Source organism: Ambystoma mexicanum, chromosome 10 (assembly GCF_040938575.1).
Source record: "Ambystoma mexicanum isolate Mex_15411 chromosome 10, UKY_AmexF1_1, whole genome shotgun sequence".
Taxonomy (NCBI): Eukaryota; Metazoa; Chordata; class Amphibia; order Caudata; family Ambystomatidae; genus Ambystoma; species Ambystoma mexicanum.
In genome coordinates, this window is record NC_090932.1 from 119,410,156 (window position 1) to 119,431,273 (window position 21,118).

General features: G+C 47.3%; 1 protein-coding gene across 1 annotated transcript in view; it reads right to left on the minus strand.

Moving 5' to 3' along the window:
- Nucleotides 1-21,118, minus strand: part of LOC138491215 (scavenger receptor cysteine-rich type 1 protein M130-like) — a 1,027,000-nt gene that overhangs the window by 285,946 nt on the left and 719,936 nt on the right. The window contains exon 3 of the mRNA XM_069617602.1: nucleotides 20,032-20,176. Coding sequence (XP_069473703.1) covers nucleotides 20,032-20,176 — 145 coding nt within the window. The remainder of the gene's footprint in view (nucleotides 1-20,031; nucleotides 20,177-21,118) is intronic.

Sequence of the window (21,118 nt, forward strand, 5' to 3'; positions counted from 1 at the left end):
CTTGTCTGACTATCGACCTCTATCACCCCCTTCTTGGGCAAATTCATGGAGAAACTGGTCATCATCCAACTGACCCACCACACCGTAACTGCTGGCTGCCTCCATGACCACCAGTCTGGTTTCAGGGCAGCCAAAGGCACACAACCATCTCCCCTGAATACCAGTGATGACCTACTCTCCAACCTGGACTCCAACTCTCCATCTGTGCTAATCCTCCTCGATCTCTCTTCTGCCTTCGACACTGTCAACCCTTCCAGCCTCATAAACCGTCTGTGATACCCTTGGCATCACGGACAGTGCACTGGCGTGGCTTACCTCTTCCTTTCATACAGACACTCCCAAGTTCAAATGGGTCTGTTTCTGTCATCCTCCTCACTCTCTACTTGTGTCGTTCCTCAGGGCTCTATCCTATCACCATGGTTCTTCAACATCTACCTGGCCCCTTTGGCCCACTTTATCTCCACCTACTCTCCCCACTTTCAGTGTTATGCAGACGACACACAACTCTCCTTCCGGCTGTCTTCCCCTACTCCATCCTCCTCCTCTTCCTGCCTTATTCCAGACTACCTGACTGCTATTCAGGCATGGTGCTCTGCCAACAATCTCTGCCTCAATGGCAGCAAGACTGTGATCCTTCTCATTGGGACACCTGTTCCCAGCTTCCCCCTCACTCTCTGGCCAGACTCCTTGGGTCCCCTCCACTCAACCACTCGTGAGGCAAAAGACCTTGGGGGTCATCTTTGATTCTTCTCTTTCCTTCACTCCACACATCATGGACATTGCCAAGAAGTCCAACTTTCAGCTCCATCTCCTTAGGGGCATCCTACCTTTCATCACCTTCCCCCAGAAGCTCATTGTCTCCAGAGTCCTGGTCCTCTCTAAACTGGACTACTGCAACATCCTCTTCCTCAACCTTCCTCTTTCCCGCCTTTGCCCCCTCCAACTAATCCAGAATAGGGCTGCAAGACCTATCCTTGGCCTTAAGCCCAGGGACTGCATCTCTCCAGCCCTTAAGTCCATCTACTGGCCCCTGGTAACTGAAAGGATCAAATTCAAAACCCTCTACATCATCCGTAAGGCTGTCTGGGGCCTGAGACCTCTCTACATGCAGATTTCCATCCCTAAATACCACCCAGCCAGATTCCGTTGGTCCTCAGGCTCAAACTCTGCAGGTCAGACGTTTCTCCAAGCAGAGAATGGGTGGTAGATCCCTCTGCTCGGCTGGCACCTCCCTCTTGGACAGCCTCCCTCTCCCCATCAGACCTGAGTTGGATCTTCTTAAGTTCTGGAAACTTCTCAAGACCTTCCTTTTCTCCTCCGTCTTCCATCTCCCCCTCCCTTGTTAAGCTCCCAACCTACTGCTGCGACTGGGGCCTGGTCCCTTTCTGAGTCTTATAGGGACCAGATCAGCCCCCCACCAGTCCCTACCAGCATCATTTGCCGGCACTTGCCCTTGGGCTTCCTTTCCCAGACTATCCTCACCAAGTCCGACTGCCCACTGCACTCCCCACCTCCCCCCCGTCACTTGCAGCCCAGCCTGTAATAGCACTTGCTTCACCCCCCCCAACCCTGTGGGGTCCCCCCACTATTGCACTTCGCTCTCCACCCCTCCCCTTCAACTTATCCTCAAGCACTTGCATGGTAGGATTGTCACAATGCCAATATAACAGTCACTCTTTTTTTCTTGTTGCTACTATCGGATGTGATCACATGTTCCCCCCTCCCCCTTCCTGTCTTGTGGCACCTGGAGACACTTGTGTATAGGTGCCATACAAATGCCCAATAAATAAATCCCGGTCGAGACAGGTTTAGCTTTGTAACACTTGGTTCTTCATTCCTTTCACTGGTCTTAAAAAGTACGGGCCTATGAGCTATCAGTGTACTGAGCATGGGTGGGCTCCTCCTATGTTCTTCCAGGGCAGTCAATGCTTCACAATTCAAGGTGCCTATTAATCCACTTCAGTTACTCCAGTCATGCGGTTTATGGCTCCTGGGGGTCGGCAGGGTGGGGGCGGGGGAGAGAGTGGCACCTCCAATACCTTTTTCACAATGGATCAAAATTACCATTCAACAAAATTAAACATCTTTCCCTCTTCATAACACATTTCTGGCACCATGCAAGGGGGAGTAGTGTTGTCTGCCCCCCCCAGGCAGTTCTTTCTATCGGACCGGCAAGTGGTATTTGAAGAATCAGAGTAACTTCAGGGGTCAGGTGGAGGCCACAATTATCCTTCTACTCCTCCCAATCCCAACTGCTCCAAACTGCACTTGGCTTTATCACAGTGGGTTTTCTCGCTGCAGGCTGAGTCCCAGGCTTTTTAACACTGGGGGGTGGGTGGGCATGGTCACCGGGCAGGTTTGAACTGTTTTCCCCACTACATGAAAGTGTGTGCAGTCTTAACCATGTTCGACTTTACCAAGGATTGTATTCTTCAAACCAACACTTCCTCTATGGACCTTTAGGAGGCACTATCTCGAAATACAGCAGGGGAATGAGAAACAACCTATTATCTACAGATGCAGGAAAAAAAATTCCCATTGAAAATAACTATTCAACAAATTAGAATACTTAGCAATCAAGTGGGCCATATTCTGCCTTCTGCACCATTTCACTGGCCGACAATTTCAATTCATGACAGTCATGTCCGATTAATCTGGAATGCAAGAAAAAGAGGACACCAATCCATGTATCCTGAGATGGATCTTGGCCCAACAGCCATTGGCCATCATCAGGAGTTTGCCAGAATCCTGCCGGAATTAGCAGTGGGATACCGGCAAACGGACCTACTGTTACCAGTGCTTGATATGCCAGAATTACTGGCATATTATTGGTGCCGGCAATGGTTGGTAAATCCCCAGTCCATATGACTCCATGGGTCGGATTGGCAGTATTACCAGCAATGGCAATACTGGCTGTTTTTTGCCAGTGGGGGACCCAATTTACCTAAATCAGGCAACCCTAACAGCAAACTTGTACTCTGCCGGTCCGGAAACGTGACAGTAAATGGAATTACTGGTACATTAATTCCAGACTTGCAGAGATGTAATGGGGCCCATAGTCTTAAAATTGAACACCTGGGTGGGGCCAAAACGCCAAAATGTGGGGAGAGGGAGACGGAGAGGGAGAGAGGAGAGAGGGAGAGGGAGAGAGGGAGGGAGAGAGGGAGAGAGGGAGAGGGAAAGAGGGAAAGATGCAGCAGAGAGCTTACACAGATGGCCAACATGCACCGCACACGAAAACTGGAACCTCTGTAGAGCAACAGTGACTAAACACTGTTCTTTTAAACACCCATCAAGACTGTACTTACCTGCGGAGAGGCCATGCCCATCCCCTCTAAAACAAACTTGGGGGGGGGAGGAGAGAGATGACCATTCAGTAAAAACCATTGGGCCATCTCTGAGAATTCCTTGAGCCATCTGTGACCATCAGTCAGAGGCAAACTGTTGGTAATGTAAAGTCTCTCCGGGTTTGTTTTATACAAGCTGTGATTTTGGAAAATGTAACCTTCTTTTATTGAAATTGAATGCCATAGTCCTTCAGCTAAAAACTCTTTAAAACCATGAATAGGGTAAGATCACTAAAGGTTTTATGGCCTCCAGTCTAGATATTGACAAGTGCAAATAACCTAAGCAATGATTAATGAAGCGTCCCACTTATGTAGGTGTTGACCATATCAAGACGTGAGAGATTACATTTGATTTCATAATTCAGTGGTTTGGCACTGAATCGTTATTACGGTGTCCAGGCATTTACCAACATTAGCATCAAGGCAACCTTCATAGTGCTTGCAGTTCAAACCCCCTGATCAGTGCTCTTCCTGGGTCAACTCCTCTCCCTCCATGGCTTGCCAACTGCCCTGAAACACTTTCCTCCACCCCCTTCTCAAACAAAATTAACCTTCCACTCGCAGCCATCTTTCTACCTAATCCTCTGCACTGCAGAGGGTGCACATGGAAATGGGGTAGAGAGGTGACTCCATGAGTTCTCGTCTTCAAACCATGGTGCACATATTTTCTTGTAGTATGTATTTTATATGAGACATTGTCTGCTCCTCTTTGAACACCATTTATCACCTAAAGAACAAGGCCCTAGCAGCACATGCCTTAAGGCAGTATGCTAATTTCCACAGTACCCTCCTTCTGCAAGCTTTCCCATTTGGTAACAGTGCCTGGGACCTCGTTAAAAGTCATAGCTTTGCTCAGGACATTTATTTTTGGAACCAGAGAGCACTGGAACATTTGGGCAGACCGTTAATCACAAAAGCATTTGATTCGAAACACTGTTTTTTCAATCGCTTACCACAAACACCATTTTAATTAGCCTGAAACAAGTTCTTTAATATATGGGCGCCTGTAAGAAAGAAATCTAACAGGATTGTGAGGTAAAAAGACAGACCCAGAGCGACAGAAGGAGAGGCCACGCTAGGCCCTTATTGTGAGAGTTAAGCTGGCAAATTTGAAGTTCCATTGAAATATAAAAGCCAGTACAAAACAGTGATGTTGACGGAAAGAAATGATTTAAAACAGCAGCAGTGCACTGGGAAAGAAAGACTCATTGAACACTGCACATTTGGAAGGATCAATGATGCCTTACATATAAGAAATAAAGTCAAGTGACAGATTGTGCTTTCAGGAACAGAGACACTTATTTTCCTCATACAAAATGACAGCATATAAAGAGAAAGGCCTATTTCATTTTGTAAAAGTGAACATATCTCCTATGATTAACTGTGGCCTATTTGTGTACATTAGATTAAGAATAAATCTACCTCTGTCCTAATATAGTAGAAAAGAAAGATTGTATTTTAAACCCCATGCACAGATATAATGCTAAAATGTTACATGTAAGCACATCTTGTCAATTTAAAGCTGTATTTTATGAAGTGTGCATGCAGCTGGTGTCTTCCCCACTGAACTGAAAGGTCTGTGCCTTTAAAAACTTTACCTCAAAAGGACCCTTAGGAGAAGGAGGTATGGTTTTCAATGTAAATGCTAAGATATACAAATAAGTAGATCTAAATGATGGGATTTACAGATAACATGACCAAGAGAAATGACACTTGAGGTCAAACTTCCCCATAAATTGTGCGTTAGCTCTGAGCAAAGACCTTTGAAGCCAAGGAGGAAGAGGGTAGAATAAACATTGGCCCGAGCAGATGGCCTGGTCACATGTATAATGATAAATGCAATTTAAGGGAAGAAATGGTGGGGGCCACAAGAGTGAAACTAGGAGCACCTATTATGCAGTGCCATTAATTAACATCAGACTGCTTTTTCCCTAATAAAAAGAAAATCATGCGTCCCAGTGAGCCAGCTTGGATTCATTTTAAAGGGTATAAAGAGCCCATTTGGGCCCTATAAAAACAACATTTGTGTGATGGATGTAATTTAAGTTATGATCAGAACTAGGATTCTGGCATTTTCATACAACTGAGGAACTGGAAAAAGTGATAGAGTGATAGACGGTGACATTAATGTTAGAAGTATGTAGTGTCAGAGTTGTAACTATTACAGCCAAGCCACAAAGCACAAAAAACAATGGCTCTGCACAGCAAGGGCGTGCCAAAATTAAATTAATATTGACCGACTCGCCATAAAATGTAGAATCCTAAAATATATCGGTGTATGCAGTTATCTGAAAATTTAGGGTAGCTGCCATGTTGTGAGGTTTTTCAACACAAAATGGTAAAACCCATCTGTAATTTTTGTATGATGTATTTTTCCTCCTCCCTCAGCTTCCATAACCCATACCTCCCAACTTCTGGTCCTATTAGCAGCCAGTGGGCATCTTGGTGGGAGGTGAAGGGAGAGTGCTAGCCAATCCTTACTGTGGGATTTATGATAATGTAGGAGTGTCATCAGCCCTATAAGAGGTCCATATAGCATCAGAACAGGTTTTTTTCACTTTATTCCTAGAGGTCGTCTGATACGAGAGGCCTCAAGCCTTGCATTGGAGACAGTGACTGAGAAATCTAGATGCTAGCTGGACACCCCATAGGAGGAGCCGGAGGAAATCTGGGTGCAAGAGAAAATCCTTGACTAAAGCCCCTGACCAGATCTGTACGGTCCTCAGTGGAGCCCTAGATTAATCTAAATGCCATTAAAAGTGTGAGTGGGGAATCTGTCGGCCCTAATCTCCATCTCTCATGGGGGGCATGGAGGTGGTTCTTAGACGACCCTTGGCACATTGTATGAAGTCTAATTCAAATTAATGACACTATAGAAAATCCCCCTATCCATGTAAATAGAATTGTTTTGGGAACCACCTGCCTTAATCATTTCCATTAAATTGTGGGGATGGGGAGGTGGGGAGCTGTATAGATCCTTTGTGCATTGAATTGAAGTTAAATCTATTTTCCATATAGAAATTCAAAGTTCATGCCCAGTGTGTTCAGTCTTGGGTGACTGTCTTTCTGAAACCCCCAACTCCTGTCCAGAAGGGCTGGGGGTCCTTAATCCCAAAAGAAGTAATCCTAAAATGCTATCTTTCAACTGAATGGGGAGGGGGTAAAACTACATTTCCCAAGTATTCCCTTGCATCCCAAAGTAGAATTACCAAGCATTACCGGTAAATTATACGTGTGCTGTAAAATAACATTTCCCATTTATTCCCTTGCATCCCAAACCAGAATCCCAAAGCACTGCATGTCCTTTGAATGTGTGTTGAAAAATTATTTCCCTATTTGAGTTCCTTTTCCCAACCTTGACTTTCTAAAAAATAAAGTCAAATCTTTTTTCCCTTTGAGTTCTTTCTCAAACATTGCATTTCTCAAAATAAAGCCAAAACAATGTTTCCATTGTGTTGTGAATGTTTTTTTATTGTTTGATTTGCAATTAAATCTGATGTAAATTGTGACTGAATATTTCTAAATTCTACCTGTGTTTTATTAACAAAGTAATTTGGAGTTATGATATGGTGCAGTGCCACAGTGTTGATGGTTGGATTTTTGGTTGCTATTCCATTTATTCAAACCTTAAATAAATGTATATATTCTTACTTTACACCGGCCTGGTTCTTGGCTTATTGGTAGCATACAGGGTGTTAGTTGTGGTGGTGCAAGACGCGGTGGAAGCCTCACTAAAGTTGAATCTGTATAAACGCTTTGGGTGCATGCCACCTTGCTTGGGAGGGGAAAAGGAACTCTGAGTCGAGACTGACTGCCTGATTAAACGTGACAAAGCTGGGGGCTTGTGACCGGGGTTTGGTTGAGAATCTTCACTTGTGACAGTGCAGTAGCAGCTGACTATTAATTTGGGTGTAATTGCCTTGCAGTGGATAGAAAGTTATGTTGCATTGTGAATATGCCATTCAGACCTGTACCCTAGGTTCCAGGGCGGTGCATAGATAAAACAGTGTTGATTTAAAGTCAGATCATTGAGTGGAAACTAAGCAGGAACAGGGTTGAGATTTTTGCCCTGTCATATAGAGTAAATAAGGTGCAGAACACATTTCAGAATGAGCACAGTAGAAATCAATATGGCCAGGAAGCACCTCCTATAGTTTCTTTTTATTAAAGGTGAATGGGTAGAGCAAGAACATGAAATGTGGCAAGCCAGAATTATGCAGGAGGTTATCTCTGCACATGTTGACATGTGGCCGGATAATGGGATGTTACATCAGGCCCCGATAAACTTTTACATGACAAAAACCAGCAAAGATGAGCCAATTAAAATGGCTCAGCTCACAGCATACACATTTTTTTATATGCTGATCATGGAAGAAAGACACCAGGATAGTGAGGCCTTTGTGCAAAACCAGGCAGAGCTTTTGAATCAAGCCCAGAAAGATCTCAAACAATTAGAAGCAAAAGCGCAACAGAGTCAAAACTTAGAAAATATTATTGAACAGCTAAAAGAAGAGTTGAAAACACGGCAGCAAGAAAATGGAGAGTGAGCGGCTCAATGTTCTGCATTGCAAGGTGAGTATAAAGAATGTGTTCAAAATCTGAGTGCAAGTCAACACAAATTAAATGAAAATGTTGTTCATAATAGAGCCTGCTTGGAGAATATGTTCACATTTCAATCACTAGTAAAGCAGCTAAAAGCTGAAAACAGTCAGGTAATTATTATGGGAGTTGATTCTCAGGGTGGGTCCGATCAGATGCACCAAGATCTGAACACCATGAAACAGCAGAGAGAGCAGTTGAGGGAAGAAAATAATAAATTAAGTCAGGAGAATAGTGCCCTGTTTCAGGAAGTGTGTCAGATAATGATGGACGTGGAAAAAGTGTGTTATGTTCTCGGGAACTGGCTGACATTAGGATAGAAAATGCAAAATTAATGGAACATGTGATACAAGCAGAGGTTGACATAGAGCCAGCAACAGAGACCAGAATTTCACAAGGGGAGGAGATTAGTCTCCTGAGAAAGAAACTCTCTGAATCTGAACAAACAATACAAGACTCAGAAGGAAAATGAGTCCCATTGGAAAGAGAACAAGGGACTAAGCCTGATTAATGGCACAAAGTAAAGTGCTAGAAGCCACTCAAGCACTGGTGTCAGAATTAAATACTCAGGTCTCTGCATACCACCAATAGATAGGGACTGATGAAAACAAATGTGTGTGGTGAGAAAATGAAAAAGGCACATCCAAGCGGGCTTTGAGGCACCCCGACAAGTCAGGGTATGGAAAAGCATCCTCCGTTTACTGAGTGATGACCTCCTTACCAGGGACCTCAAGCCAACTCACCACCTTATATGTACAGAGTGCAGCTGACTTCATACCTGCCAGTTTTCGATAAACATGAGGCAGCTAGAGTTAACCAGGCTAATCCAACTGATCCAGAAAAGATCAGGGATTTGGACTGGCAGACAATGAAGTTACAAAGGGACAACCTGGTCTGGTTTGTAGAAAGAGAAGGACCAGAGTTTATGCCTCAAAAGAGTCTTTTAAAAACCTCCACACATTCAGGGAGGTGGGAGGAATTTGCCATCATCCCTGGAAGGAGGGATGAGGAAGAGGAGTATGCTCTGGTGCGAAAAGGGTAGGTAAATAACCCTGAGAGCCCACAGCACCACAGGAGAGAAGAGTCCAGACACCGGAATTCTGGGAGGTATTCCCAGTCTCAGAGGTAGGCAGTGCCTAGAGGACAGGGAATGGACCACCAATAGCAGCAGCTCTGAGTTAGAGGGTGAGTGAACTCTGGTGCAGCAGAAAAGAAAGTCTGCCAAAAAGAAAAGCGGTATTGTGAAAGACCCAATTCGGCAGATAAAAGCCATAAAGAGCTTTATGCCTCCCTACCATAAGAAGGCCAAATATTCAGTATGGGAGCATCTAGACCTTTATGACCAAAGGATGACTTCATTTGGTATTAACAATGATAGAAAGTCCATGGAGTTGGTCAAATGGACACTTTCCCCTGATTACTCCAGCTTCTTTGCAGGACTGGAGGACCAAGATCAACAGAAATGGTCCACCTACAAGGCAGCCATTTTAAAACACTTCTCCATTCATAGAAATCCTAAGGAGGCCTGCAATGCGGCATACAACCTGCAGTGTGGGGAAGACCAAGCGCCTAGAGAGTTTCTGCAGGAGCTGAAGCAAGCATTTGCACTGACCTCTAGGCGGGTGAACACCAATAGCATCCTTCCATGCGCTGCCGAAATACACAATAACCCAACTAGTAAGGGATTTCCATTAGCGTAGGACCCTAGATTGGGTGATGGAATAGGCCACCCAGACCACAAAAAGAACCCTAAAAACACCAAACCATCAAACACACCCGCCGCTGCAAAAGTAGGTGAAAAATACTCCCACATTGGACTTGGAAAATAAAAAGGAGGAATGATGCATGACATTTAAGAAATAAAGTCAAATGTTAGATTGCGTTCATCAGGAATAAAGATGACTTCATTTTCCTCATACAAAATGACAGCATGTAAAGAGAAAGGCCCGTTTCGTTTTTGTAAGAGTGAACACTGGTTTCCTATGATTAATTGTGGACTGAGGACCCCTAGGAGAAGGTGGTCTAGTTTTCAATTTAAATGATAAGATATACCAAGAAGTAGATCAAAATTACGGGATTTACAGACAACATGACTACCAGAAATGGCCCTTAAGATCAACCCGCCCCACAAATTGTGCATTAGCTCTGAGCAAAAACCTTTGACGCCAAGGAGGAAGAGGGTAGACTAAACATTGGCCCCAGCAGATGGCCTGGTCACATGTATAAAGATAAATGCAACTTAAGGGAAGACATGGTGGGGGCCATAAGAGTGAAATTAGGAGCACCTATTATGCTGTGCCATTGATTAACATTGGACTCCTATTTCCCTAATAAAAAGAAATTGTGCACCCCAGTGAGCCAGCCCAGATTCAAATTAAAGGGTATAAAGATCCTGTCTGGCCCGTATAAAAACAAAATGCATGTGATGGATATAATTTAAGTTATGATCTAAATTTGATTCTGGCAGTTTCTGAGGAACTTGAAAAATGGATAGAGAGATAGACTGTGAAATTAATGTTGAAAGTATGTAGTGTCAGATTTGTAACTATTGTGGCCCAGCCACAACACGTGAAAATGGTGGCTCCACCCAAGAAGGGTGTGCCAAAATAAAATTAATATTGTCTGACTTGCCATAAAACATTGAATCGAAAAATATATAGGTTTATGCAGTTATGTGAAAAATCAGGGTAGCTGCCACGTTGTGAGATCTCAACACAAAAAGGTAAAACCCACATGTCATTTTTGGATGATGTATTTTTCCTCCTCCCTTAGCTTCCATTACCCATACCTCCCAACCTCTGGTTCTATCATCATCCAGTGGTGGGAGGTGAAGAGAGAGGGCTAGCTAATCCTTACCGTGGAAATTATGATAATGTAGGATTGTCATCAGCCCTATACGAGGTCAATTTTGCATAAGAACAGGTTTTTTTCCACTTTATTCCTGGAGGTAGTCTACTACTGGACTCTTGCGAGAAACAATTAGCAGAGAGGTCTTATTCGTTGCTTTGGAGACAGTGGCAGGGAAATCTAGAAGCTAGCTGGGACCCCAACAGAGGAGCCAGTGGAAGTCTGGGTGCAGGAGAAAATCATTTACTGAAGCCCCTGACCAGATCTGTACTGCCCTCAGAGGAGCCCTGCTGTTTTTCCCCAGATGCCCCATAATCAAGGCCTCCCATGTAAGTATATTAATGCAAATGCCATCAAAAGTATGAGGGGAGAAACTGCCAGCCTTAATCTCCATCTCGCATATTAGGTAGGGGGGTGGTACAGGGTAGACCCTTGGCACATTTTATTAAGTCTAATTCAAATAACTTTCACGATAGAAAATCCCCCTTTCCATTTAAATTGAATTGTGTTGGGAACCGCCTGCCTTAATTCTTTCTATTAAATTGTGAAAAGGGGGGGGGGAAGCTGTATAGACCCTTAGCGGATTTAATTGAAGTTAAATCAATTAATTTGCCTATAGAAAATCACAGGATGACTGTTGTTAGAGCTTGAAACTAACAAAGTTCATGCCCAGTGTGTTCGAGCCAGTAAAGACTTGGGTGACTGTCCTTCTGAACTCCCTGATTCCTGTCCAGAAAAGGGGGGGGGGAGGGGAGTCCCGAATCCCAAAAGAAGTAATCCTAAAATGCTACCTTTCAAGTGAATGGGAAGGGGTTAAAACGAATGTTCCCATTTATTCCCTTGCATCCCAAACTAGATTTACCAAGCATTACACCTCAATTATGTCGTTTGTAAAACTAAATTTCCAATTTATTCGCTTGCATGTCCTTTGAATGTGTGTTGAAAAACGATTTCCCTGTTTGCGTTCCTTTTCTCAAACTTGCCTTTCAAGTAAAAGCCTAAAAAAATGTCCACATTTATTTATTTAAAATGTATAGAGCACTAACTACTAAGGCCCAAAAAAGTCATCTAGGCGCTAAGAACGGACGAAGTGGCAGGCTCAAATACTCAAACCAGTATCTTAGCAGAGTGGGAGGAAACCATGAAACAAATATGTCTTCAAAGATTTTCTAAAAGAAAAATAATCAATCGCAGTTCTCGGGTTCAGTGGCAGAGCATTCCATAGCCCAGGCGCCAACACAGAAAACGATCAGCCACCCTGACGCTTCCAACAGAATTTAGGAACCCTGAGAAGTTGCTGAGAGTCTGAACGAAGATGCCACACAGGACAATATTTTTGCAGTTTGTTTTTCAGGAAATGTGGGCCCACATTGTGGATGGCTCTATGAACAATACACAATCTTAAATTCAATGCGAGCCACCACAGGGAGCCAATGCAGGCACCGTAGCAGAGGCACAGAGGAAGTCAAACGCGGGGCCCCTAGTGCCAGGTGAGCTGCGGCATTCTGCAAAACTTGCATCCGCTGGAACTTATACTTGGGCTGCCGCAAGTAGATGACATTGCAGTAGTCCAATGAACTGATCAAAGTGGATGCCACCAGAGTGGACCTGTTTTCATCAGGGGGAGAAGTTTTCTAAGGGCCTTTAATCTGCAAAACCCAGCACTGCAGGGAGCCATTCGGTAGGATCTTAACTCCAAGACTTTTTACAAAGGCACAGGGAGATGGACAGGGGCTGAGGGAAAATGGCCAATATTGAGAATTCCATAAATGGTCTCTTTCCCTGGAACCAAATGCCAGCACCTCTGCCTTACCCCCGTTCAATTGCAAGCAGTTAGCAGCCATCTAGATTCCCACTTTCTCAAGAAAGTCTTGAAGCCTACCAGGGGGGCAGACTGGGGGGAATCAAGCCGAAAAAAAGCTGGGTATCATCTGCACAGGAGTAAAAAAAAAAAAACTCCACATGTAGTGATAAAATCGGCCAACAAACGTACATTTAAACTGAAGAGAAGCAGAGAAAGAGCTGACCCCCTGAGGCATTCCACAGAGTAGCTCCACCCGTGAGGAATGGCAGTACTTGAAAGGGACAGTATGGGAACGGCCAGGGAGAAAGGAGTGAATCCAATCAAGGATAGAGCCCGATATACCCACTTGCTTGAGCCTAGCCAACAAAATCTAGTGATCCCCAGTATCGACAGCCGCAGAGGGATCAAGTGAACAAGAAACCCTGTCTCTCTGCGGTCCTGCAGCATTGCTAAACCATCCAGCAAAGAAATCATCATGGATTCTGTCCCCCATCTTGGGGCGAATTCCGGACTGGGTTCCTTTTCCAAACATTACCTTTCTAAAAATAAACCCAAAATGATTTTCCCCTTGATTTTCTCAAACACTGCCTTTCTCGTAATAAAGCCTAAACAACTTCTCCATTGTGTTGTGAATGTTTTCTATTTGTTAATTTGCAATGAAATCTGATGTAAGTTGTGACTGCATATTTCAAAATTCTACCTATGTTGTTTTAATAACGGAAAATAATTTGGAGTTGTGATATGGTGCAGTGCCACAGTATTGGTAGTTGAGGTTTTTGGTTGCTATTATATTTTGTCAGACCTTAAATAAGGAACAAGTTACTTACCTGTCACTGTTGTTCTCCAACATGGGTCTGGCATGGATTCACATGCTCATGAATATTCCCCGTCGTGAGGCCGGGAATCCTCGGTATAGAAAAAATCAGTATCAGTTTCGTTTCTGATCTGCCTTTCTTAGCAGTAGCCAATCACTGGTCTCTGGGTCATACTGCCCCCAGCCAATGACTGCCCTCTCCCTAAGCTCCGTCTCATGCAGCCATCCTCAGATTTGGTAGCACGTAAAGTGGAAATATGACCAAGTGAAGAGCCACAGAGGGGTAGGCGGGAGGGTTCGCATGTGAATCCATGCCAGACCCATGCTGGAGAACAACAGTTACAGGTAAGTAACTTTTTCCTTCTCCAGCATGGGGTCTGGCATGGATTCACATGCTCATGAATAGAGAATACATAGCAGTACACACACATGCACAACCACGGGAGGTGGCAACAGGCTCAACATTAAGCAATACAACAACTCAACATTAAGCATCTCTTACCTCCTCACCAGGCTCACCTTAGGTGAACAGGTTGCGCAGCACTGCTTGGCCGACCCTGGACTCCTCCCTGGAGTCCCGATCGACGCAGTAGAATCTTGTGAAGGTGTGCGTCAACCTCCACGTCGCAGCCCTGCAGATGTCCAGCAGGGGCACACCAGACAGGAACGCCGTGGTAGCAGCGATCGCTCTGGTCGAATGGGCTCTCGGACGGCCGGGCAGCGGTCGGTTCGCGAACCGGTGACAGTGCATGATGCAGCCGGAGAGCCATCTGGAAATGGAAGTCTTCGAGAGAGCCTTCCCTTGATTCACAGTCCCAAAGTTCACAAACAGCAGTGACGTCTTGCGAAAACTTCAGCGCTCTAGCTACATCCAGCGAGTGCAAAGTCCTCTCGGCCGGCGACGAAGGCGACGGGAAGAAAACTGGCAACACCAAGGGCTCGTTGAGGTGGAAGTCCGACGACACCTTGGGCATAAAGGAGGGGTGCGTCCTCAGCACCACCCTTGTGTCATGAAAAGTCAAGTATGGAGGCTTGCAAGATAGGGCCTGGATCTCTCCCACTCGTCGTGTGGAGGTGATGGCCACGAGGAAAGCTGTCTTCTATGACAAGAACTTCAGAGGCGCTAAATGCATAGGCTCGAATGGGGCCCCCATGAGCCTGGTCAGCACCACATTAAGCTCCCACGCCGGGGCAGGAGCCTTCACCGGCGGAAATGATCGGAATAGTCCCTTCATGAAATCTTTCACCAGGCGATGAGACCACAAGGACGCCCGTCCCGTAGTCCTGGTATATCGGGAGATTGCAGCCAGATGCATTTTGATGGAGGCGTGAGCCAGTCCAACTTTGGCCAGCGACAGTAAGTACGGCAGTACTTGAGGGGCCGTAATCCGCAGAGGGTTAATCTTCTGTGCACGGCACCAGACAGAGAACCTCTTCCATTTATGTCCGTAGCACTTGAGAGTTGAGGACGCCCTGGCCTTTGCAAGAACCTCTCTGCAGTCGGCCGGGATGTCGTACCCTCCAAACTCTAGTGCTGCAGGAGCCAGGCCTGCAAGTTCAGCGACTCCGGGTTGTGGTGAAGAATGGCGGCTCCTTCTCTGGAAAGAAGGTCTACGTCCGTCGGCAGCTTGACTGGTGTGGACGTTGACAAGTCCAGAAGGTCCGGGAACCAGATCTGTCTCGGCCACACCGGTGCGACGAGGATCATCCTGCAGCGGGATCTCTTGAGCTGGTTAATGAGCCGGAGCAGCAACGGCAGCGGAGGGAACGTATAAAGAAATAGGCCGTCCCAGGGGAATGAGAATGCATCGCCCATGCTTCTCGGCTGGGGGAACCTGCTGGCGAACCTCCGTCGCAAAGAGATCGATTTGGCGTTCGCCCCATCGTCGGAAGAGTCGATCCACTTGATCCTGGCGTAGTTCCCACTCGTGGCACAAGCGCAGCTCCCTGCTGAGTGAGTCGGCGATCGTGCTTTTTATTCCTGTGAGCTGGGATCTGAAAGTCCGTGCCCGCCGACAGATGGGAGAGGTTACCCCACCACCGGATCGCCCGACGGAACGTCTCGTTGAGAGGGATCCTGTCCTCGAAGCTGCCCGTGGACAGGACCCAGCGGGCGTCGAGGAACTCTTGTAAGGGGCGCATCCGAAGCCTGCAAAGGCGCACCAGATAAATGCAGGAGGACATCATCCCGAGGAGGGACTTGATAGATCTTACCCTGGCCATGTCCGTGGCCAGCAGACGCTGCACCTTGCCCAGAATGGTCCTGGTCCTTTCCTCCGACGGCGAGGCCAGCCGCGCCACTGTGTCGAGCTTGGCTCCCAGAAACAGGGTGACTTGCGACGGAACCAGGTGGGATTTTGGAAAGTTGATGGAGAATCCCATGTCCGTGAGCAGCTGGACTGTCTTCGCAGTGTGCTCCACGGCGAGCTCCCTCGTCCTTGCCCGGATGAGCCAGTCATCCACGTAGGGGTAGACGTGGATCCCTGTAGGCGCAGCCGCGCTGCCACCGGTGCGAGGCACTTGGTGAACACCCTGGGTGCCGACTTCAATCCAATCGAGAGGGCCTTGAACTGGTAGTGCCGCCCTTGGACCACGAACCTGAGGAACTTTCGGTGTCTTTTTAGAATGGGGATGTGGAAGTACGCATCCTCCAAGTCCAACGACGACAGGAAATCGCCCTCCTCCAGCTGTCCCAGCACGTGCTGGAGGGTGACCATACGGAACTTCTGCGCCTTGATGTACTTGTTCAGTCGTCGTAGGTCCAGGATGGGGCGCCATCCTCCTGTCTTCTTTCTTATGAGGAAGTACCTTGAGTAAACTCCGGAGCCCCGAAGCCTCTTTGGGACGAGCTCGATGGCACCCTTCTTGAGCATCGCCCTTACTTCCAACAGTAGTTGAGGGATGTGATTTTCCTTCCTGGCCACGGGTGGAACGCGAGGGCACTTCTTCAGCAACTCGAGGGCATGCCCTTGGGCCAGGGCGTCCAGCACCCAACATTTGGTGGAGATGGACTCCCACACGCTGATGAACCTCGCCAGCCGGCCTCCCACCGGGGTGCTTTGGCGGGGGCCCGACCCCACGGTCGGTTCAATCTTGTTTGGAGGCTGCCTTGCCTCCTTGACCTCCCTGTCGACAACGACGGGCACCACCTGGCTTGCTGCGTCCCCTGTAGGGTTCCTGGGATGAAGATCTTGCCGCTTGGCGGTACGTGGAGGAGCCACTGCCGGATCCCTTGGAGGCACCTTGTCTGCCTCCGGAGCTCCGAAAGGACGGCCGTCGTTGTTGGAGCACTCCCAGTGCCCAAGCAGTCTCTGTGTCTGTCTTGATGGCCTGAAGGGACTCATCAACCACCTTCCCAAACAGGTTGTTCCCGTCGAAGGGCATGTCCAAAACCTTGGCTTGTACGTCCTGGCGGAAATCCGTGGCCTTGAGCCATCCTTGTCGTCTCAAGCAAACGCCGTTGCCCAACTGACGGAAACCGGTGTCGGTGATGTCCGTTGCCACCGTGATGGCGTGGTCTGAAGCAATCTCACCCTCCTGTAGGATTTCAAGGGCCCTTTAGGCGTCCGGAAGGAAGTCTAACAGAGGGGCGATTTTGAACCACAACTCCCTGTCGTAGCGGGCTACTATAGCCAGGGCGTTGGCCGCCTTGATAGTCGTCGCTGCGGATGAGATGATCCGTCGTCCCATCGTGACCAACTTCCTGCCCTCGCCGTCCGGTGGGGAAGTTGATGCCGAGGCTGATGCCCCCCCAGCGTTCTTCTTTGCCGCCACCGAGACGACCGAATCCGGGGTAGGTTGTGCCCGAAGGCACAAGGGGGCAGCGTCAGGGACGCGGTACTTCTTCTCGTACCGGTCCCTCTTTGCCAGCGCCATGGCAGGGTTCTTGCGAAGGGCGAGCCCCTCATCTCAGATGTCTTGAAGAAGGTGTACGGCGAGGACCGTCTTCCTTTTAGCCTCGCGCCGTTGGTAAAGAAACCCTTCTTTCTTCTTCTCTTCTGGGCAGAGCTGGAAAAGCTTGGGATGCCCTGGAAATCATGGCATGAAAGGATCCAAACTCGTCGGGCGGGAACGCCCGAGCAGGGGGCGACGGGCGACACCTCCCGTCGTCGCCTCCGTCGTCATCTGTACCTGTCGTCGCCGTGTCCGTGCCTGTATCATCCCCGTGGGTAGTAGCCCGGGGGGAAGGCAGAGCAGGCCGCAGAGGTGGGAGAGGTGGCGTAGGATGCGTCCTCCTCCTCCTATGCGGTGGACTTTCCGAAGTTCCTGGCTCTGGTTCCCCCGTCGGGTCTGGCTCAGGTACCTCCGTCGGGGGAAGGGGCAACCTTGTCCTTACCTCCGAGCAGAAGAATCGCTGACAAAATGGCCGCCCTAGTGTCCTGCGGCGCCGAAAACGATGGGCGCGAGGGCTCTTGAGGAGCCTTGTCGGCGACACCGTCGCTCTCATCGTCGCCCTCGTCGGGATACCTCCCGATGGGCTGGGCCTCTTCCACGACTTCCATGAGCTCTTCTTCAGAGGTCGTGTCCGTATCCACGATGGCCACCAGCCCCTCCCCCACCTTTTCCAACAAGGACTTTGAGGGGGTCTTCTCAATGGGCCTGAAAGACGACTCCCTCTGCGGTGGCAGGGAGACTCTGGGTCCTGAGGGCACCTCCACTGGTGTAGCCTCCACAGGCTGAGCCAGGGCCGCGGCAACATCCTCAATCGAGGTCTTAGCAGGGTGAATTAAGGCCATTGTCACCTTCTGGGCACCTGGGGCCTTCACCTTGGGGGGAGGGTCCGAGCCTCGCTCCCCCTCTGCCGGAATCTTCAAGATCGACAGGGGCCTCTCCAAAAGCTTCGCCGGGTTCTCAGACTTCCTCTTACCCGAGCCAGAGCATTGGCTCTCGGTTGATGGCCCCGGGAAGGATGCGCCCTGCCTGGCAGCCAAGGAGCCCGACCGTTCGGCGATCCCGGTGCCCGCGGACTCGCAGTGCTTAGCCTTTTGTTGGGCCCCCATTGCCGGGGCTCCCTCACAGGACTTAGAAGACCGCTCTGACTTATTTTTCTTCTTCTCGCCTGATGGGCTCTTCCCTTCCAGCCAGTTGGCGAGACGGAGGTGGCGATCCTTCATGGTCCGCTCCGACATGTTCCCACAAAACGCACAGTCCTTCTCCGTGTGCGTCTTTTCCTCATGCAGACAGTAGAGGCATAACAAATGCTCGTCCTCCTTGAAAACATTCTGAAGCTGGCATCCAGGGCAGGTCCTGAACAGCTTCCCGGGCGTCGAGCTTCCTTTCTCCTGGGCCATGTCCGGGGTAGGCCTCGAACTTCTGGAATCCTCCAAAAGCATAACTCGACGAAAACTTCACCCTTGAGGGGCGTAGAAAACTCCGAAACGGATCCCCGTTGATCGGATGTAGAAACGGTGGAGCTTGAGGCTCTATTTAACCGAAAAATGAGAAAAAACTCCTGAAAAAGCGTGAAAACGCAGCAAAAGCTTGAGAGCTACAGCACGAGGACTCCCAACACTTGAACGTGCGGTAAAAATCTGAGGATGGCTGCCAGAGGCGGGGCTTAGGGAGAGGGCAGTCATTGGCTGGGGGCAGTATGACCCAGAGATCAGTGATTGGTTACTACTAAGAAAGACAGATCAGACACGAAACTGATACTGATTTTTTTCTATACCGAGGATTCCCGGCCTGATGACGGGGAATATTCATGAGCATGTGAATCCATGCCAGACCCCATGCTAGAGAAATATATATATTCTTACTATACACCAGCATGGTTGCTACCTCATTGTGGCATAGAGGGTGTTTGTTGAGCTGGTGCGAGACGGATTGGTGGCCTCACTAAAGTTGAATCTGTAGAAGCGCTCTGGGTGTGCGCACCTTGCTTGGGGGTGGGGGGGATGGGGAAGCGACAGCATTGTTTATTAAAAACATATTTCATTATCTTTTCAGATGGTGATGAAAGAATGTATTTAAACAACTGACGATTGTTTTGAAGATTGAATAGTAATAATTTGCAGAAGCCTTTACATGTTATTCTCAAGCCGAGAGAAAGCTTGCACATTGAACTAGTGAACTTTTCAGCAAAAACCTCCAGACGCAAAGTGTAAGGATGATGGGCAATTGTCGAAATAAAGTTGTAAAATGATGCCAGAGGCAACGAGACCCATCAGAAATGTTGATGAAAGTTGGTTAATGGATTGTTGAGTCTGTATGATATATATGGCATAGGTGTAATATAATAAATAAGCAGTGCGAATTATTACGTGTGCATGTTTTTTTTATTATGAAGTGAATATCGCTAGGTAGCATACCTTGTTTATACCTTTGAATAATAGTACATTTGCATGTGCTTTAAATGCCTTGTCATGCGTTGTATCAAGTTGGTTGCTCGCATTTGCAATGCATGTATCATGCCTATTGAAACCTTTTGGAATCGTAATTTGAAATGCATTGATGTTATATGAAGAAATACATTGAGAACACCAAGGTGTCAAACCCATATAGTTGTTTCTCCTTCAAAGGAGTCCCAAAGAGAACTTTTTAGATGTTGATTCAATCTAGTTCTGACAGGGCAAAAAGAATATTCCTTGTATAGAAAGGACTTACTTCCTTTTGTTACATACCTTGGCACTGAAAACCCTGCATCGCTGCCAGTGAAAGGGGCAGGAGGGAATGATTCCTCCATATGCCAACAGGAGGCCCACAACCAGCTTCATGACAGACCACGTGGGCAAGGGGAGACCGTGAACTCCAATCGTTGTCACAAACCTACAAAGAAAACGAAGTGTTTATTGCATTTGCAATTTTTCGTAAATCTTGAAATTAAATGTAGAAATGAACTTAGTTGAACCAAAAAAAATACTTGAGTTTAAGCCAAATTACTTGCATATTATAAACTAGTTAAACACATATTGGGAGAGATTCTCAGAAAGTACTTCAAATGCAAGGAGTGCAGGGAATGCACTCCTTGCATTTCATGTGTGCTACTTTGGAAATTGTCATGCCACCTTATTCTCAACAGTGACCCGAGCATCTCTGGATAGACTGGACAGTAGTGTTAAGATGAGCTGGCCAGCCCCCTTGCATACATCTGTATCGGCAGCACGCTCCAGACACTAATGTATGACAGGCTCCCAGAAACCATGTGGTTGCTGGGAGTGCATTATACCACGGCTGTCACATTTCATTGCCAGGGTCAGAAAGGACACGGTCATGATTTATGCCTCTCGGCTGAGCCTGTTTCAAAAAGGCACAGGGTGATGATCCTTGTTTCTGGGCATTTTAAAGCCCATCCCGTTTATGAATTGGCGACATGCTTTAAAATCCCCAGAAACGCCCCATTATTTGCGCAACTGTCCAAAGGGGGAAACGGGCATCTGAATGAATGGATCTAAGAGTTTATCAAAAGGTTTTGAAAATCAGGCCCGTAAGGGCTGGTACATGATGAATTCCATTGTACGGAGCAAGTTTGTGGCACGCTTTCTGTGCACAGGTTGGAATCTGTCATTCTTCATTGGACATGAACCTAATGAAGTGTTCCGACAATTATGAAAACTTTCAAATGAATGATTTTTAGCCTAACTACAATATAAATGTGTTGTATTTTATGTTACCCTTGGCTGACACAATACAGTCAAACTGAAACACACACACACACACTTTATTCCAGGAGCTATATCTAGAGTACTTACTTGAGTTTCTTTGATAAAT